The sequence below is a fragment of the Trichosurus vulpecula genome, chromosome 5 (genome assembly GCF_011100635.1).
Source record: "Trichosurus vulpecula isolate mTriVul1 chromosome 5, mTriVul1.pri, whole genome shotgun sequence".
In the NCBI taxonomy this organism is placed as follows: domain Eukaryota; kingdom Metazoa; phylum Chordata; class Mammalia; order Diprotodontia; family Phalangeridae; genus Trichosurus; species Trichosurus vulpecula.
Genome location: NC_050577.1, coordinates 94,517,946 through 94,530,934, shown reverse-complemented (window position 1 = coordinate 94,530,934; position 12,989 = coordinate 94,517,946). Strand labels below are relative to the sequence as shown.

General features: G+C 41.1%; 1 protein-coding gene across 1 annotated transcript in view; it reads right to left on the bottom strand.

Moving 5' to 3' along the window:
* LOC118850930 (GTPase IMAP family member 8-like) overlaps positions 1-12,766 on the bottom strand; it is a 53,673-nt gene extending 40,907 nt beyond the window's left edge. Inside the window, exons 1-2 of the mRNA XM_036760548.1 lie at positions 12,664-12,766; positions 3,710-3,767 (exon numbers count right to left, since the gene is read on the bottom strand). Coding sequence (XP_036616443.1) covers positions 3,710-3,767; positions 12,664-12,666 — 61 coding nt within the window. The 5' untranslated portion in view covers positions 12,667-12,766. The remainder of the gene's footprint in view (positions 1-3,709; positions 3,768-12,663) is intronic.
* Between the last annotated feature and the right edge of the window lie 223 nt (positions 12,767-12,989).

The following is a 12,989-nucleotide window of genomic DNA, read 5'->3' as shown; positions in this document are numbered from 1 at the left end:
TATGGTCAAAATTAAGAATAAATTATTAACAGAATAAAAGTCAAGTTTCCATGGCTGGTACTGACATCAAGAAGATTTGATTGGCTGGTACTTTTGGTCCAAGGAGCTACCCCTCTCTGATGGCTCATGCCAAGTCATACTTCTCCCGGATCACAGCAGGGGTAGGGGAGGAAGAAATTAAGAAGTGCTTATTGACCTATTGATTTCTTTCTTTGCCCACCCCCAGTATACATTAACAGCTTCCAAGGGCAAATAGCATATGGGCACAATTCCAAGATCACCAAATGTGTTCACCCACAGCTTTTTTGCCAGTCAAAGAGAAGAATTCCTGATAATAGGCTTTCATAGCCTAAGAGGTGATGAGAAACAACCCAGTGCTTGAGTACCTGGAAGAAGTACAAGGGAGCAGCATTTTCTAACCCATGCCACATAAAGAGTGAGTTCATGGACTAAAGTTACAACATGCTGGAGCTAAAATCATGTTCTTTGCTCCTCTGCCTGTGATGGTAATTTATTTGAACAGTACAGGTTGTTTGAGAAGTGGGCTGCCTGCCCAGAAGCTATAAAGTGTGTTGTGCATAGGGCAATGTTTTCCATTTCATGGTTGTCTAATCCGTTGAGGGTTTGCAATGGTGGTCCAAGGAGTTCATGCTAAAGATTTTGTAGTGGCACCTTAAGCATAAATAATTGCAATTAATAATACTATGAGTAGTACATTAAATTTCCCGGAGTGTTCACAACACACTTTTTTGTTCTTTTTGAAAGGGGAAAGGAAGGAAAGTGAACAAGCATTTACACAGCACTTGTGCTGTATAGCATTGTGCTAAGGACTTTATAAATGTTATCTCATTTGATCCTCAGAATGATCCTGCAAAGTAAGAACTCTATTTTACAGTTGAGGAACCTGAGGCAAAGAGAGGTTAAGTGACTTGCCCGGGATCACACAGACGGTAAATGTTTGAGGCTGGATTTGAACTCAGGTCATACTGACTCCAGGCCCAGAATTCTATCCACTGTGCCATCATCTGTGTATGTATTTAAAAAAAAAGTGGGGGTGGGCCTTGAACAAAAACATGTTGGGACTAATTAATCTAGGGGAATGTACAAAACAGAGGGTGGCACAATAACTGTAGGAGGGATTGCATAGAACCCTGTGGAAGAGAGGTTTCACTCAGGTCAAAATTTGCCTTATTAGTAATTACAAGATCTTTTACTTTCTGAAGGTAGCTTACAGATTATGTCAGAGTTTTGTGTGTTTTCTCTATCTTTCTACCTATTCTCTAAAACCTTTTTGTCTTCATTGTGTATGTGTGCATCTCAAAATAAAGGCTTTCTCTTCCCTGATATTTATTTGTGACCCTGAATGCTTATAAAGGAACTAAAAAGCCCTGTTGCTCATGTTTGTGAAATCTACACAGCAGTCATACCAAATCTATATTTGGGTATATTTCAGAGTAAATTACAGGCTTAGGAGCAAAACTAGTTTTTTTAAAGTGATATTTAGGGGTCACCCCTGAGACCAAACTTGGTCCGTGGATTTTGGAGAGCATTAAGGAACTTCCTCCAACCACTGAAGCCAAATACTGATATGGTCTCACTCGAGAAAAGGGGATATAGTAAGAGACAGCATAGTGATGTGGATAAAGTGTTGGACCTGAAGTTAAAATAGGCTAGGGTTGAACCTAACCTCATATCTTTAATACTCATGTGACCACGTGCAAAGTACTTAAAGTCTCAATTTCTTCATGTGTAAAATAGGGATAAATAAAGGCTGCAACATCTATCTCACAGGGTTCTTGTAAGGAAAACCCTTCACATACCTTAAAAATGCTAATAGACATAAATGTAATAAATGTGTGTGTACACAGTAAAAATAAATAAAAGAGGACTATGCATGTTTGTAGGCAGAAGAGAAGGAGCAAGTGGAGGAGGAAGGATGAAAGAGAAAGGATAATTGTCTTAGAGGTAGGGGGGAAATGTTATCTAGAGAGTGGACAGAGAAAATTAGTGAGGAGTAAGTATACCATATAGCCTGGTACCAGAAAAGTAGAGGAGGAAAGAGTGGCTGATAAGGGCAAGTTCTGAGGACAGAGATAAGAGAGCTTCAGTTGAACAGTCTCAATTTTCTCAGTGAAGCAGAAGTCTCTCAATTCATATGAAATAAGCTCCACCCATGTGCAAGATAAGATCCTAGGATCAGAGGTCTAGAGGTGGAAGGGATTTCAAGTCATCTAGGCCTAACAATCCATTGATAATCATTTATTAAGTACCTACTCTCTGCCACACACTGTGCTAAGTGCCAGGGTTGACAAAGATAAAATGGAAACAGTCCAAAATAACCTTATACTCTGACCTGGGAGATAACATACAGGTATGTAGGCATATACCAAACTCGTGCAAAACATATTCAAGGTAACCTTGTGAATGGAATCATAATAATAAGAATAGTGATCATGACAGTAAGTTAGCATTTATGTAGCACTATAAGTTTTATAAAATGTTTTACAAATATCACTGTATCTTTTTCTCACAACCACCCTGCCTGAAAGAGAGGTTTCCTTTGAGCAATGAGGTCAGATGCAAGATGCAAGCATTTTAAAAGAAAGTGAGAGAGGAAGCAAAGGCAGCAAGTGTAGGCATTTTTCCAGGACTTTGTCTGAGAGAAGGAGGAGAGATTGACAATGTTAGCTTGAAGGGAAGAGAAGGTCTAATAAACTCTCATTAAGCATGTGAGAGAATTATACATGTTTATAGGCAGCAAGGAAGGAAGGGGTAAGTAAGGAGAGATTGAATCTTACAGAGATAAAGAGAGGTGTAATCTGCTAGAGGAGCTGGAAGGGCATGTGATTAAAGGAACATGTAAAGGTGGTTGGCTTTGGTGAGGAGCAAGGGAAAGGGCCACCTCATCATCAGCAACTGGAGTAAAGAATAGGCTAGTGGGAGATGATGTCAAGGGGTTGTGAGATGTGGAGAAGTGGAAAAGAGAGAGCTCCCAGTGAATGACCTCCATTTTCTCAGGAAAATATGACGTAAAGTCCTCAACTCAGAGAATGAGGTGAGTGATATGGAAGAGAAGAGAAGGATTGAAACAGCTTCTTTGGGGAGTGAGTGGGATTGGAAGTCAATTGGAAGAAAAAAGATTGAATCCTCAAAGGGTGGACCCAATGGGAAAAACAAAACATGAATTTTTGTTGTATCCAGTCAGTACAGTTCCATGGTTTCTACTTGCTCCATTCAGTGGATAGAAGAAGAAGCAAAGGAAACGGAGTGTGGGAGTAATCCCCTAGAGCTGGGTTATGGCAAGAAGGAACAAAGGCTTAAACAGTAAGAAGTTAATCAAAGGGTCACAGTTGGGAATGGAGAGGATAATAGCCAAAGCAGAGGTGATGCCTGGGAAAGCCCAACACCCTTATTTTACAGTCAAGGAAACTGAGGCTCTGAAAAAGTAAATGATGACTCAGGTGGTCACTCAGTTAGCAGAACTTATATTCAAACTTAGATCCTATGACTTCAAATTTAGCAGTCATTCCACTGGACTATGGTGGCACATTTATCTATTGTCACCTGTTACCAGTTTACTTGGAGTTTAGGGGTAGTCACTAAAAGGAACAATTTCCCCCAAAAAAGTACAGATACCACAATACTGTCATTACAGAGATAGTTTGTGATGAGGGGAAAAAGAATCCTTCCCTACTAATCCTTTACTTACCCAGTTGTTGGTCTCGGAGTCTTTCTTCATGATCCATGTCTGTAGCTTCCTGAAGCATCTGGGGAAAATTCAACATTTAGAAAATTTCATTAGACTATTGGATCAAGAAATAGAAGTGACAAAGCAATTCCATGACTTTTTTGATCAAAGGATCCCAGGCCTCTTGTCCTCAAAACATAAAACTTTTAATCATTATGGAGCATTTTGGTATATTTTAGTATTAAGGATTTGGTATCATTTTAGTTCAACATTAACCAACTGATTATTTCTAATATATATGTGCATATATATGCACAAATATATACATATTCAAAAAATATTAATATTGCAATCAGTTCTGGGTGCCAACATTTAAGAAGGATATTGATAAGATTGAATGTGTCCAAAGAAGAAAATGGCTTGAACACATGAACTTGATGGAAATGCAGATATTTAGTCTGAAGAAGAGAAGGCCCTTAAATTTGACAGTTAAACAGCAGCAGTCATCAAAACTGCCTGGTACTGGTTAAGAAACAGGGGTGTGGATCAGTGGAATAGGATAGGTACACAAGTAGGTGAAATCAACAAGTTTAGCAATCTACTCTTTGATAAACCCAAAGAGGCCAGTTTCTGGGCTAATAATTCACTATTTCACAAAAACTGTTGGGAAAATTGGAAAATGGTAGGGCAAAAACTGGGCATAGACCAATATCTTACACCATATACCAAAATAAAGTCAAAATGGGTTCATGATTTAGGAGTAAAAGTTGATACTCTAAGTAATTTGGGAAAGCAAGGAATAGTTTACTTATCAGATTTGTGGAAAAGTAAAGAATTCATGACCCAACAAGAGATAGAGAGCATTACAAAATGCAAAATGGATAATTTTGATTATGTCAAATTGAAATGTTTTTGTACAAAAAAAGCCAATGCAACAAGAATTAGGAGGGAAGCAGAAAATTGGGAGAAAATCTTTACAATTAGTATCTCTGATAAAGGCCTCATCTCTAAAATATACAGGGAGCTGAGCCAAATATATAGGAATACAAGCCATCCCCCAATTGAGAAATGGTCAAAGGATATGAACAGGCAGTTTTCAGAGGAAGAAATTAAAGCTATCTACAGGCATATGGAAAAATGCTCTGGATCGCTGCTGATTAGAGAAATGCAAATCAAAACAACTCTTAGATACCACATCTCTCCTGTCAGATTGGCTAAAATAACAAATCAGGAGAATGATAAATGCTGGAAAGGATGTGGGGAAATTGGAACATTGTTGCATTGCTGGTGGAGTTGTGAGCTGATCCAGCCATTTTGGAGGGTGGTTTGGAACTATGCCCAAAGGGCTATAGAAATGTTCATACCCTTTGACCCAGCAATACCACTTCTAGGGTTGTATCCCAAAGAAATCACGCAAGCGGGAAAAGGAAACATATGTACAAGAATATTTATAGCAGCTCTCTTTGTGGTAGCCAAGAATTGGAAATCAAAGGGATGCCCATCAATTGGGGAATGGCTGAACAAGCTGTGGTATATGAAGGTGATGGAATACTATTGTGCCATAAGAAATGGGGATGATGCAGACCTCATAACAACCTGGAAAAACCTACACGACATAATGCTGAGTGAGCGGAGCAGAGCCAGGAGAACGTTGTGCACAGCCACAGATATATGGATTCCGTGAGGACCAACCCTGACATACTGCGCTTTTCTCAGCAACCTAAGGGACAAGGACAACTCCAGGGGACTCACGATGGAGAATGCTATCTTCATCGAGACAAAGAATTGCGAAGTTTGAATACAGACTGAGGCACACTACATGCTCGCCTTTTCTGCTTCTCTTTTGTTTTTGTTTTTGGTTTTTTTGGTTTTTTTTGGTTCTGTTTCTTCTTTCTCATGATTCATTCCATTGGTCAAGGTTCTTCCCCACGACTTGACTAGTGCATAAATTAATTCAATGCGAAGTTATACATGACAGTTATATGAGACTTCATGCCCTCTTGGGGAGGAAGGGGGGAGGGAGGGGAGAAAAACTGGAACTCAAAACTATGTAGAACCGTGTGTGGTAAACTAAAAATAAATAAAGAAATTTATTAAAAAATAAAAAAAAAATTTGACAGTTAAGAGATCACTGATAACTTTGGAGACAGCAGTTTCAATTGAATGATAAGGTTAGAAGCCAGATTGAAGAGAGTTGAGAAAGAGGGAAAAGAAACCAGAAGCACCAATTGTAGATAGCTTTCTCAAGGAGTTTAGACAGAAAAAGGAGGACAGATTTTGGATGATAGCTAGTGGGGGTGGATGGATAAAATGAAGATTTTTTTGAGGATGGAAAAGACATCAGAATCTTGTATGAAGTAGGGAAGCAGAAAGTAGAGAAGGAAAAACTGAAGATTAATGAGAGAGTATAGATGATAGAGAAAGATCTCTTCATGGAGACAGGATAGAATGGGATCATTTGAGTATGTAGGGCTTTGCCTTGGCAAGAAGAAAGATTGCCTCTTCATGTGAAATAAGGATGAAGAAGGGGAAGAAGGCATCTGAGGGGTATGGGATGAGAAGCAGAGAGTTCTCGAAGTTAATGGCTTCATATGAGGCAAAGGTTCTCAGCTGAGAGTTTGGGAAGGGGGAGTCAGAAGAGGTTTGGAAAAGCTACTGTGGTGAGTGAGATAGTGAGCCAAATACAGATATGAAAGGATTGCTTCGCTTCAGTGAAATTCCCAGTTGAGATTATGTAAGATAAATTTGTAGTGGACTCAGCACAGTTTTGTGACTGTCTCTACCTTCATTCAGTTGCATGTGACTAGGAGTGGAGGGAGTAGATTGTAGGAGTAATCCAAGGCTTAAGCTTGGCAGGGGACCTCATTCAAGAAAAGGACAAAGGTTCTCAAGAGAGGAGGACAGTGTCAAGGTGAACTGGTTTCCCAAGGTCAGGATGAGTAAGGACACTGTACACTGACTTATGACCAGTTCAAATAAAAGTGCACATGTTAAAGGGGAAAAAAGTATGCAAGGGGAACAGTCTGGGGAAGAACCAAGGGATGGTGGGATTGGAGGTCGAAATAAGGATGAAAAACAAGTTTTGGACTGGAAAGACTTGTATGAACTGATGCAAAGTGAAATGAACAAAACCAGGAAAACATTGTACTTAGTAACAGCAACATCGTGTGATGACCAACTATAAATGACTTAGATTAAGACAATTACAAAGGACTCATAATGGAAAATGCTATCCACATACAGATAAAGAACTGGTAGACTCTGAATTCAGATCAAAGCATACTTTTTTCACTTACTTTATTTGTTTCACTGATTTTTTCCCCTTTTGGCCTATTTCTTCTTCCACAAGTGTAACTAATATGGAAATATGTTTTACATAATTGCAGATATATAATCTATATCGAATTGCTTACCATTTTGGAAGAAAGGAGGGATGGAGGGAGAAAATTTGGAACTCAAAACCATGTAAAAATGAATGCAAAAAATTATCTTTACATATAATTGGGGAAAAATAAAATGCTACTAAAAGAATAAAAGGAATGAAACAAGGTTTGGGGTTGTAAGGCAGAGGGAGAGATCGGATGACAACAGATTGGGGTCAAATGAGGGCATTTCAGGTCATAAACATGGAAGTGGTTCATTTCTGGCAAGATCAAGGATATGATTTGTGGGGCTGAGTGTATCAGTAAGGCAAGTGTCACAATATCAATGGTCACCATGAATATGCCTGTATAGTTCTGTATCGCAGAATATAAGAGACTCTCCACACAGAAGGCAGAAAAAGTAAAATATTAATTCAGATACCAGAGGATCAAATCCTAAAACCAATAACTCCAATTCAACATAGCAACAATTATATCCCCAAACCAGCAAGTCCACTTCATTATACAGCAAAGAATTAAAAACACAATATCACATCAAGGGACCAAGCCATCCCATAACCTTCTCCTCTGCTGGGGCCTTCTGGTCAACACTCACTCAGCTGTTTGCTGTTGCCTGCATTTCAGAGAGAGATCTTACCCTCAGAGTAAGTATACCCTTCTAAGATCCTGAGGGTTTCACAACCCTCCGGGACCTAATTAACAAAAGGGTATGGGCCTTCCTACAAACAAGCCTCCCCTAATCAAACTTCCTTAACTAGCTCCACCTGGGACCTATTAATGGGATTAATAGGCTGGGAAGATCTTTAATCACATTAATACCACTCTGATTTGGAGTGGTAGAGCTGATCATAGGAAACAAGCAAGTTGAAGAACTGGGAGTATCAATATGTAATTTGAAATCCTCTAGTATGAGAGTAAGAGGACTAGTTTGGGTAAGAAGACTGTGAGACAGTTACTAAATTCCTTGAAGAAGAAGAAGAAAGGAGAGCATCCTAGAAATTGATAGACAAGTCACCAGAATCTTGATGGAATGATAAATATGGCTTGAATGAACCTCAAAGGAAGCAAGGTTAATCATGGTGGTGGAGAGAGAACCCTTAAATGGCAAGTAGTAGCAGAGAGTATTTGAATGCCTTGACAACTAGCAGTTAGTCTGGAGTTATGAGTGAAAGTGCATCAAGAGCTGCAAAATATGGTCAGGGAAACTGTGACACCAGGAGAAAGCTAGGTGTCAGTGAGTTCAAGACGGAAGGACCAGAAGAGGAAAACTTTTAAATCTCATTTTATACCTACAGAGCAGGCATTCCAGAGTACACAGAGGAAGGGTTAAGTAGCTTTAGAGCCAGAGGTGGAGAAGGAGTTGAGGGAAATGAGAATAAGGGAGTTGTCAGTAGGAGAAAGAGAACAGGATTTGAACAGCAGCAACCAGGAGTTCAGAAGGAGATGAGAAGGGAATAACTGAGTGGGAGTAACTTTGAGGAATGAGTTCAGGTAGGTTATAATTTACCTCAGCCTCAGGGTGTGTTCCCAGCACCTCAGGGCACTATGGGTAGCTGGAAGGAGATGGGGAGATGGGTGCCCCAGTGGGAGCAAGGCAAGTGAGTCTGGAAATTTGCTTGGAGTTAGAAGAAGCTATAGAAGGTCCCTGAGTATGACAAAATGGTTTTTCAGGGAAGTCAGGAAGACAACAAAACTACTATGTAGTTGTAAGAGGCCTCAGAGGGTGCATGGTGAGAGATGGATGTCTGCTTTTCCTCCCGCTGAAGTGATTAGGTTATTTACCCATCTAAGAGCTGTCTCCTCTTTACTTGGCCACCTGTAGTGATTGGACTAGGACTAGGACTCATACTTCTCAGTGGAGAAAGGATCAAGACATCAATGGCATTGAGGAAGTCTCTTTTTTAGCTCTTAGAGTGTGGGGAGTGGCCCTAGAGAGAAAGGATGGCAGCTTGGTTACTCAAACAATTCTGGAATGTTAACCCAGACTGTATTTTAAGATATTTTTCCTTTGTTCAAAATTCTGATAAATGTTACCTAAAATTTTCTTGAGGCAGAGTCATGTTAGATGGCATGCAGACTCTCTTTCTCTCTCTCTCTCTCTCTCTCTCTCTCTCTCTCTCTCTCTCTCTCTCTCTGTCTCTCTCTCTCTCTCTCTCCTCTCTCTCTCTCTCTCTCTCCTCTCTCTCTCTCTCTCTCTCTCTCTCTCTCTCTCTCTCTCTCTCTCTCTCTCCCTCTGTCTCTCTCTCTCTCGCTCTCTCTCTCTGTCTCTCTCTCTCTTCTCCTGCTCTCTCTCTCCTCTCTCCCTCCCCTCTCCTCTCTCCTCTCTCTCTCTCTCTCTCTCTCTCTGTCTCTGTGTGTGTATGTATGTGTCTCTCTCTGTCTCTCTCTTCCTCCTTCCTTCCCTCCATCCCTCCCTCCTTCCCTCACTTCCTCCTTCCCTTTCTCCCTCTCTCCCTCTCTCCATCTCTCAGTTAACTTGGGTGTAGTTTGATGACATGTTGAATAAAACAGTTTCTGCCATACTGGAGCTAAAATTCCAGAAGCCACTATTAGTATTAATATTTTTCCTTCAACAGATATCATAGCTATATTCAAGTATTTCAAGGCTGCTGTAAGAGGGATGTGTTTGGTTGTTTGGCCTCAGAGTGAAGATCTAAAAGCAATTTCAGAGAGGCAAACTGAGGTTTGATGTCAGTCTAAATTCCTAACAATGAGAGTTCTCCAGGAGTGGAATGCACTTTCTTGGAGGCTCCGGGTTAGGGGGGAGGGAAAGCTGCCTTTCCTTGGAGATCTTTCAGCGAAGGAAGAAGGACCACTTGTCAAGCTATGATGGAGTGAGGATTCCCCTTAGGTATCAGCTGGACTCCCTGCCCCAGAGGTCCCCAGCAATTCTCAGTTCTGTGATTCTGATTCTATAATACTCTCTGACAAATGACAAAGTCCTATAGATTACCGAGAGATCATAGGACATGAGTGAAAAATCCCAGAATGATTCAAAAGAGAAAGAACATGTATAAATTAAGAAAGAAGGCAGAAATTAAGGTCAGGAACTAGAGCTTTCGGTGCAGGACTTAAAACTTTCCATGATTGGTTTAAAAACAAAATTAAGACAGCAGCTAAAATGCAGTACCTGGTAGGGAATTTCTCCAAAGGAGTAGAAACTCTTTACCCTGGATCCACCTTCATATAACATAAATAAAATGTGTGGTTCAAAACCACTGAACTTCCAAACAAGAAGTCCTTCTTCTTGTTTTGGAATTTTCAATTTCCTTCTCATAGATAGAACCACTCAAGTGACCCTAACCAGCAAGGAGAGCTTTGTTTTGTGGTTTTTCATTTGTCCAAGAATGGGACAAGGACTCCTTCCTGAAATTTTTACATAGATAGATGATCCAGGGCCCAAAACATAACCTCATTCCTCTAGGGCAGCATGTTTCTTTTGGTTGCGTTCAAATTCCCCTGAAATAACATCCAGAATATTAGGATCACAAACTTTCCAGCTGGAAGACCTTTGAGATCTTCTAGTCCAACCTTGTCAGTATGTGAGAAGCAACTTGAGCCCCTTCACTGAAGAGAAATGAGTTGCCCAAAATCACACAGTTAATCATAAGATGAAGAGGGAAACACACAGCAGCAGGAAGGATTTAGATGAGATAGAAGGATGTATGGGGGACAATTTTTAGGGGTGGGAATACACAAACAGGGAAGCTGCTTCCCGTCCCACACCAGCCCAGTTACAGATGGAGGTGAATACAGCCAAGACTATGGGAAACAGCTTTTATGAGCAGACTGGGAAGATGCATGAGCCACCAGGCCCCTCCTTAGAGTTGGAAGCCTCTCAGGCCACTTTTACTCCCTCCAATCTTCTCTCCACTAGCCAAGAAAAGTTCAAAAATTGGCTGTTACCAAAGGACCCTGGGGAAAATGCCCTATTTCCCTCTGGAGAGGTCCCAGCCTCAATACATCATGGCCAAGAAATGGGTGAGCTAGACAACTTCTCTGCTCTCTTTCTTTTGTGAGGTGTGTAGTGAAGGTAACTATCCCCCGCCTTTTTTGAGGCAATCCAGGTTATATGCCCAAAGTCTCACAGCTAGTAAGTGTCTGAGGATTTGAACACAGGTCCTGCCCACTCCAAGGCCAATTTTTTCCCATTTTCCTGTTGAAAAGGGAAGTACAAATGGTTAAATAACTTGCAGAGGATTAGAGAGAATCTTGGCAGAGGTAGGAAAAAGAATTACAATGTATTTCCAAACAAAACAACTTTTAAATTTTACTTGCTACTTTTCTTCAAATGTTGCAATTCCCTGTTATTCTGTCTATTGGGCCAGGGCTGTCCAACCTTAGGTTTTTATTGAAACAATAGACAATATATTTTGATTTACGATTTTAGTGAGAGCTCTGCTGTAGCTGGGCTTCATTTACTAAAGCATTTATGTAAATTTCTATGCTTGTAGGTGGGCTGAATAAATCGAAATGCTGGCCGAATAAATCGAAATGCAGGCCGCATGCCACCAGAGGGCCGAACTTTGGACAGCCCTGTATTTGGCCTTAAGGCCTATAACCTGCCAGTGAATCCCATTCTTTCTTTGGAGTGTGCTCTACAGGGTCCCCAAAGATTCAAAGGAGAAACAAAAGGCCCTCTCCTCCTCCCCATATACTCCTCCATTCCCCATATCTCCCCCATCCTACCCCCTTCTGACACCTTGAGCAGGCTTCCAGGCAGATGCAGTGCTGGAAGCTGGACACTATAGTCAATGCCTAGTCTTAGAGTTACATACTGAGCCCAGAACAGAACTTGTCTGTTGAAAGAAACAAGTCTTCAGCTCCTGGTCACAAGTGATCTGATGAGCTGCTCAGAATGGTGGCCAAAGGCAACACCAAGTGGAGGGCTTTCTCAGATATCCTTTAGATTCCTCCCTACTTACTATACTTCAGACCCCTAAGATCTCCAGAAAGAGCTGTAAAAAAAATTCAGAGATCTTTGTATTTAAATACTTGCAGCTTACAGAGTCCTCCCCTTTCTTATTCTCAGGGAAACATATTCTACATATACATATGCATGCATGCAGGTACACACACACACACACACACACACACACACACACACACACCCTCATTTCAAAACTAAATGCCTAACCTCTAGCCTTCCACAGAATCAGAAGCTGCTCTCAGGGAAGTCTCAGATAGCCATCAACACTTCAGGATAAACTAAGAACCCAGGTTCTCTTTTTGGGAAAGATTTGGTTTCCAACTTTCTCTGTAGAATGAAAAGCTCTGACCCATTTGAGGGATTCTAGGTATCCTATGTATGCATAGGGAGAGATGTTTGATCCTTCTCGAAGTCCCTGACTAGACAGGCAGCCATCTTCCTAATCTGCATACAACTGCCCTGATCTGGAGTTCTTTCTGAAAGTATTGTCAATTCTTTCTGTCAGTATTGACAGACAATAGCTCAGTGGAGTCCATTTGGCTCTGGACACTCCCAGGTTCTCCACTTTCAACCTGATCCCACCCTGTGTCTCCTACCCTCCTGGGAAGGCTGCATGTCTGCTACTTACTGCCAGGCACCCAGTTTCCTCCCAAAGTAGTTACCATAGAATCTGCCAGAAGGAAGAGGCTCTTGGTAGAGGTAGGATTAGGAGAAAGGCCAGCGGTTCTCTGCCTTTCTCTCCTGGATCAGCAGCCTTCTTTTTCCTCTCAGGGACTATTGCTTAATACTTTATCATAAAAAGGAAATCTCGTGACTAAACAGAAAGCGAAAGCTGTTCTGTACCATGAGTGATCCAGGCTGAGGGAGGAGCCAAGATCTTCAAGTCAGCAGAGAACACGGACACACACACTCCCCTCCTGCTGTTCCTTCTCTGTTGCCTGGTATGCTAGGCAGCAGGGAATGGGGGGTAGGACTTCTCACTCTAGAT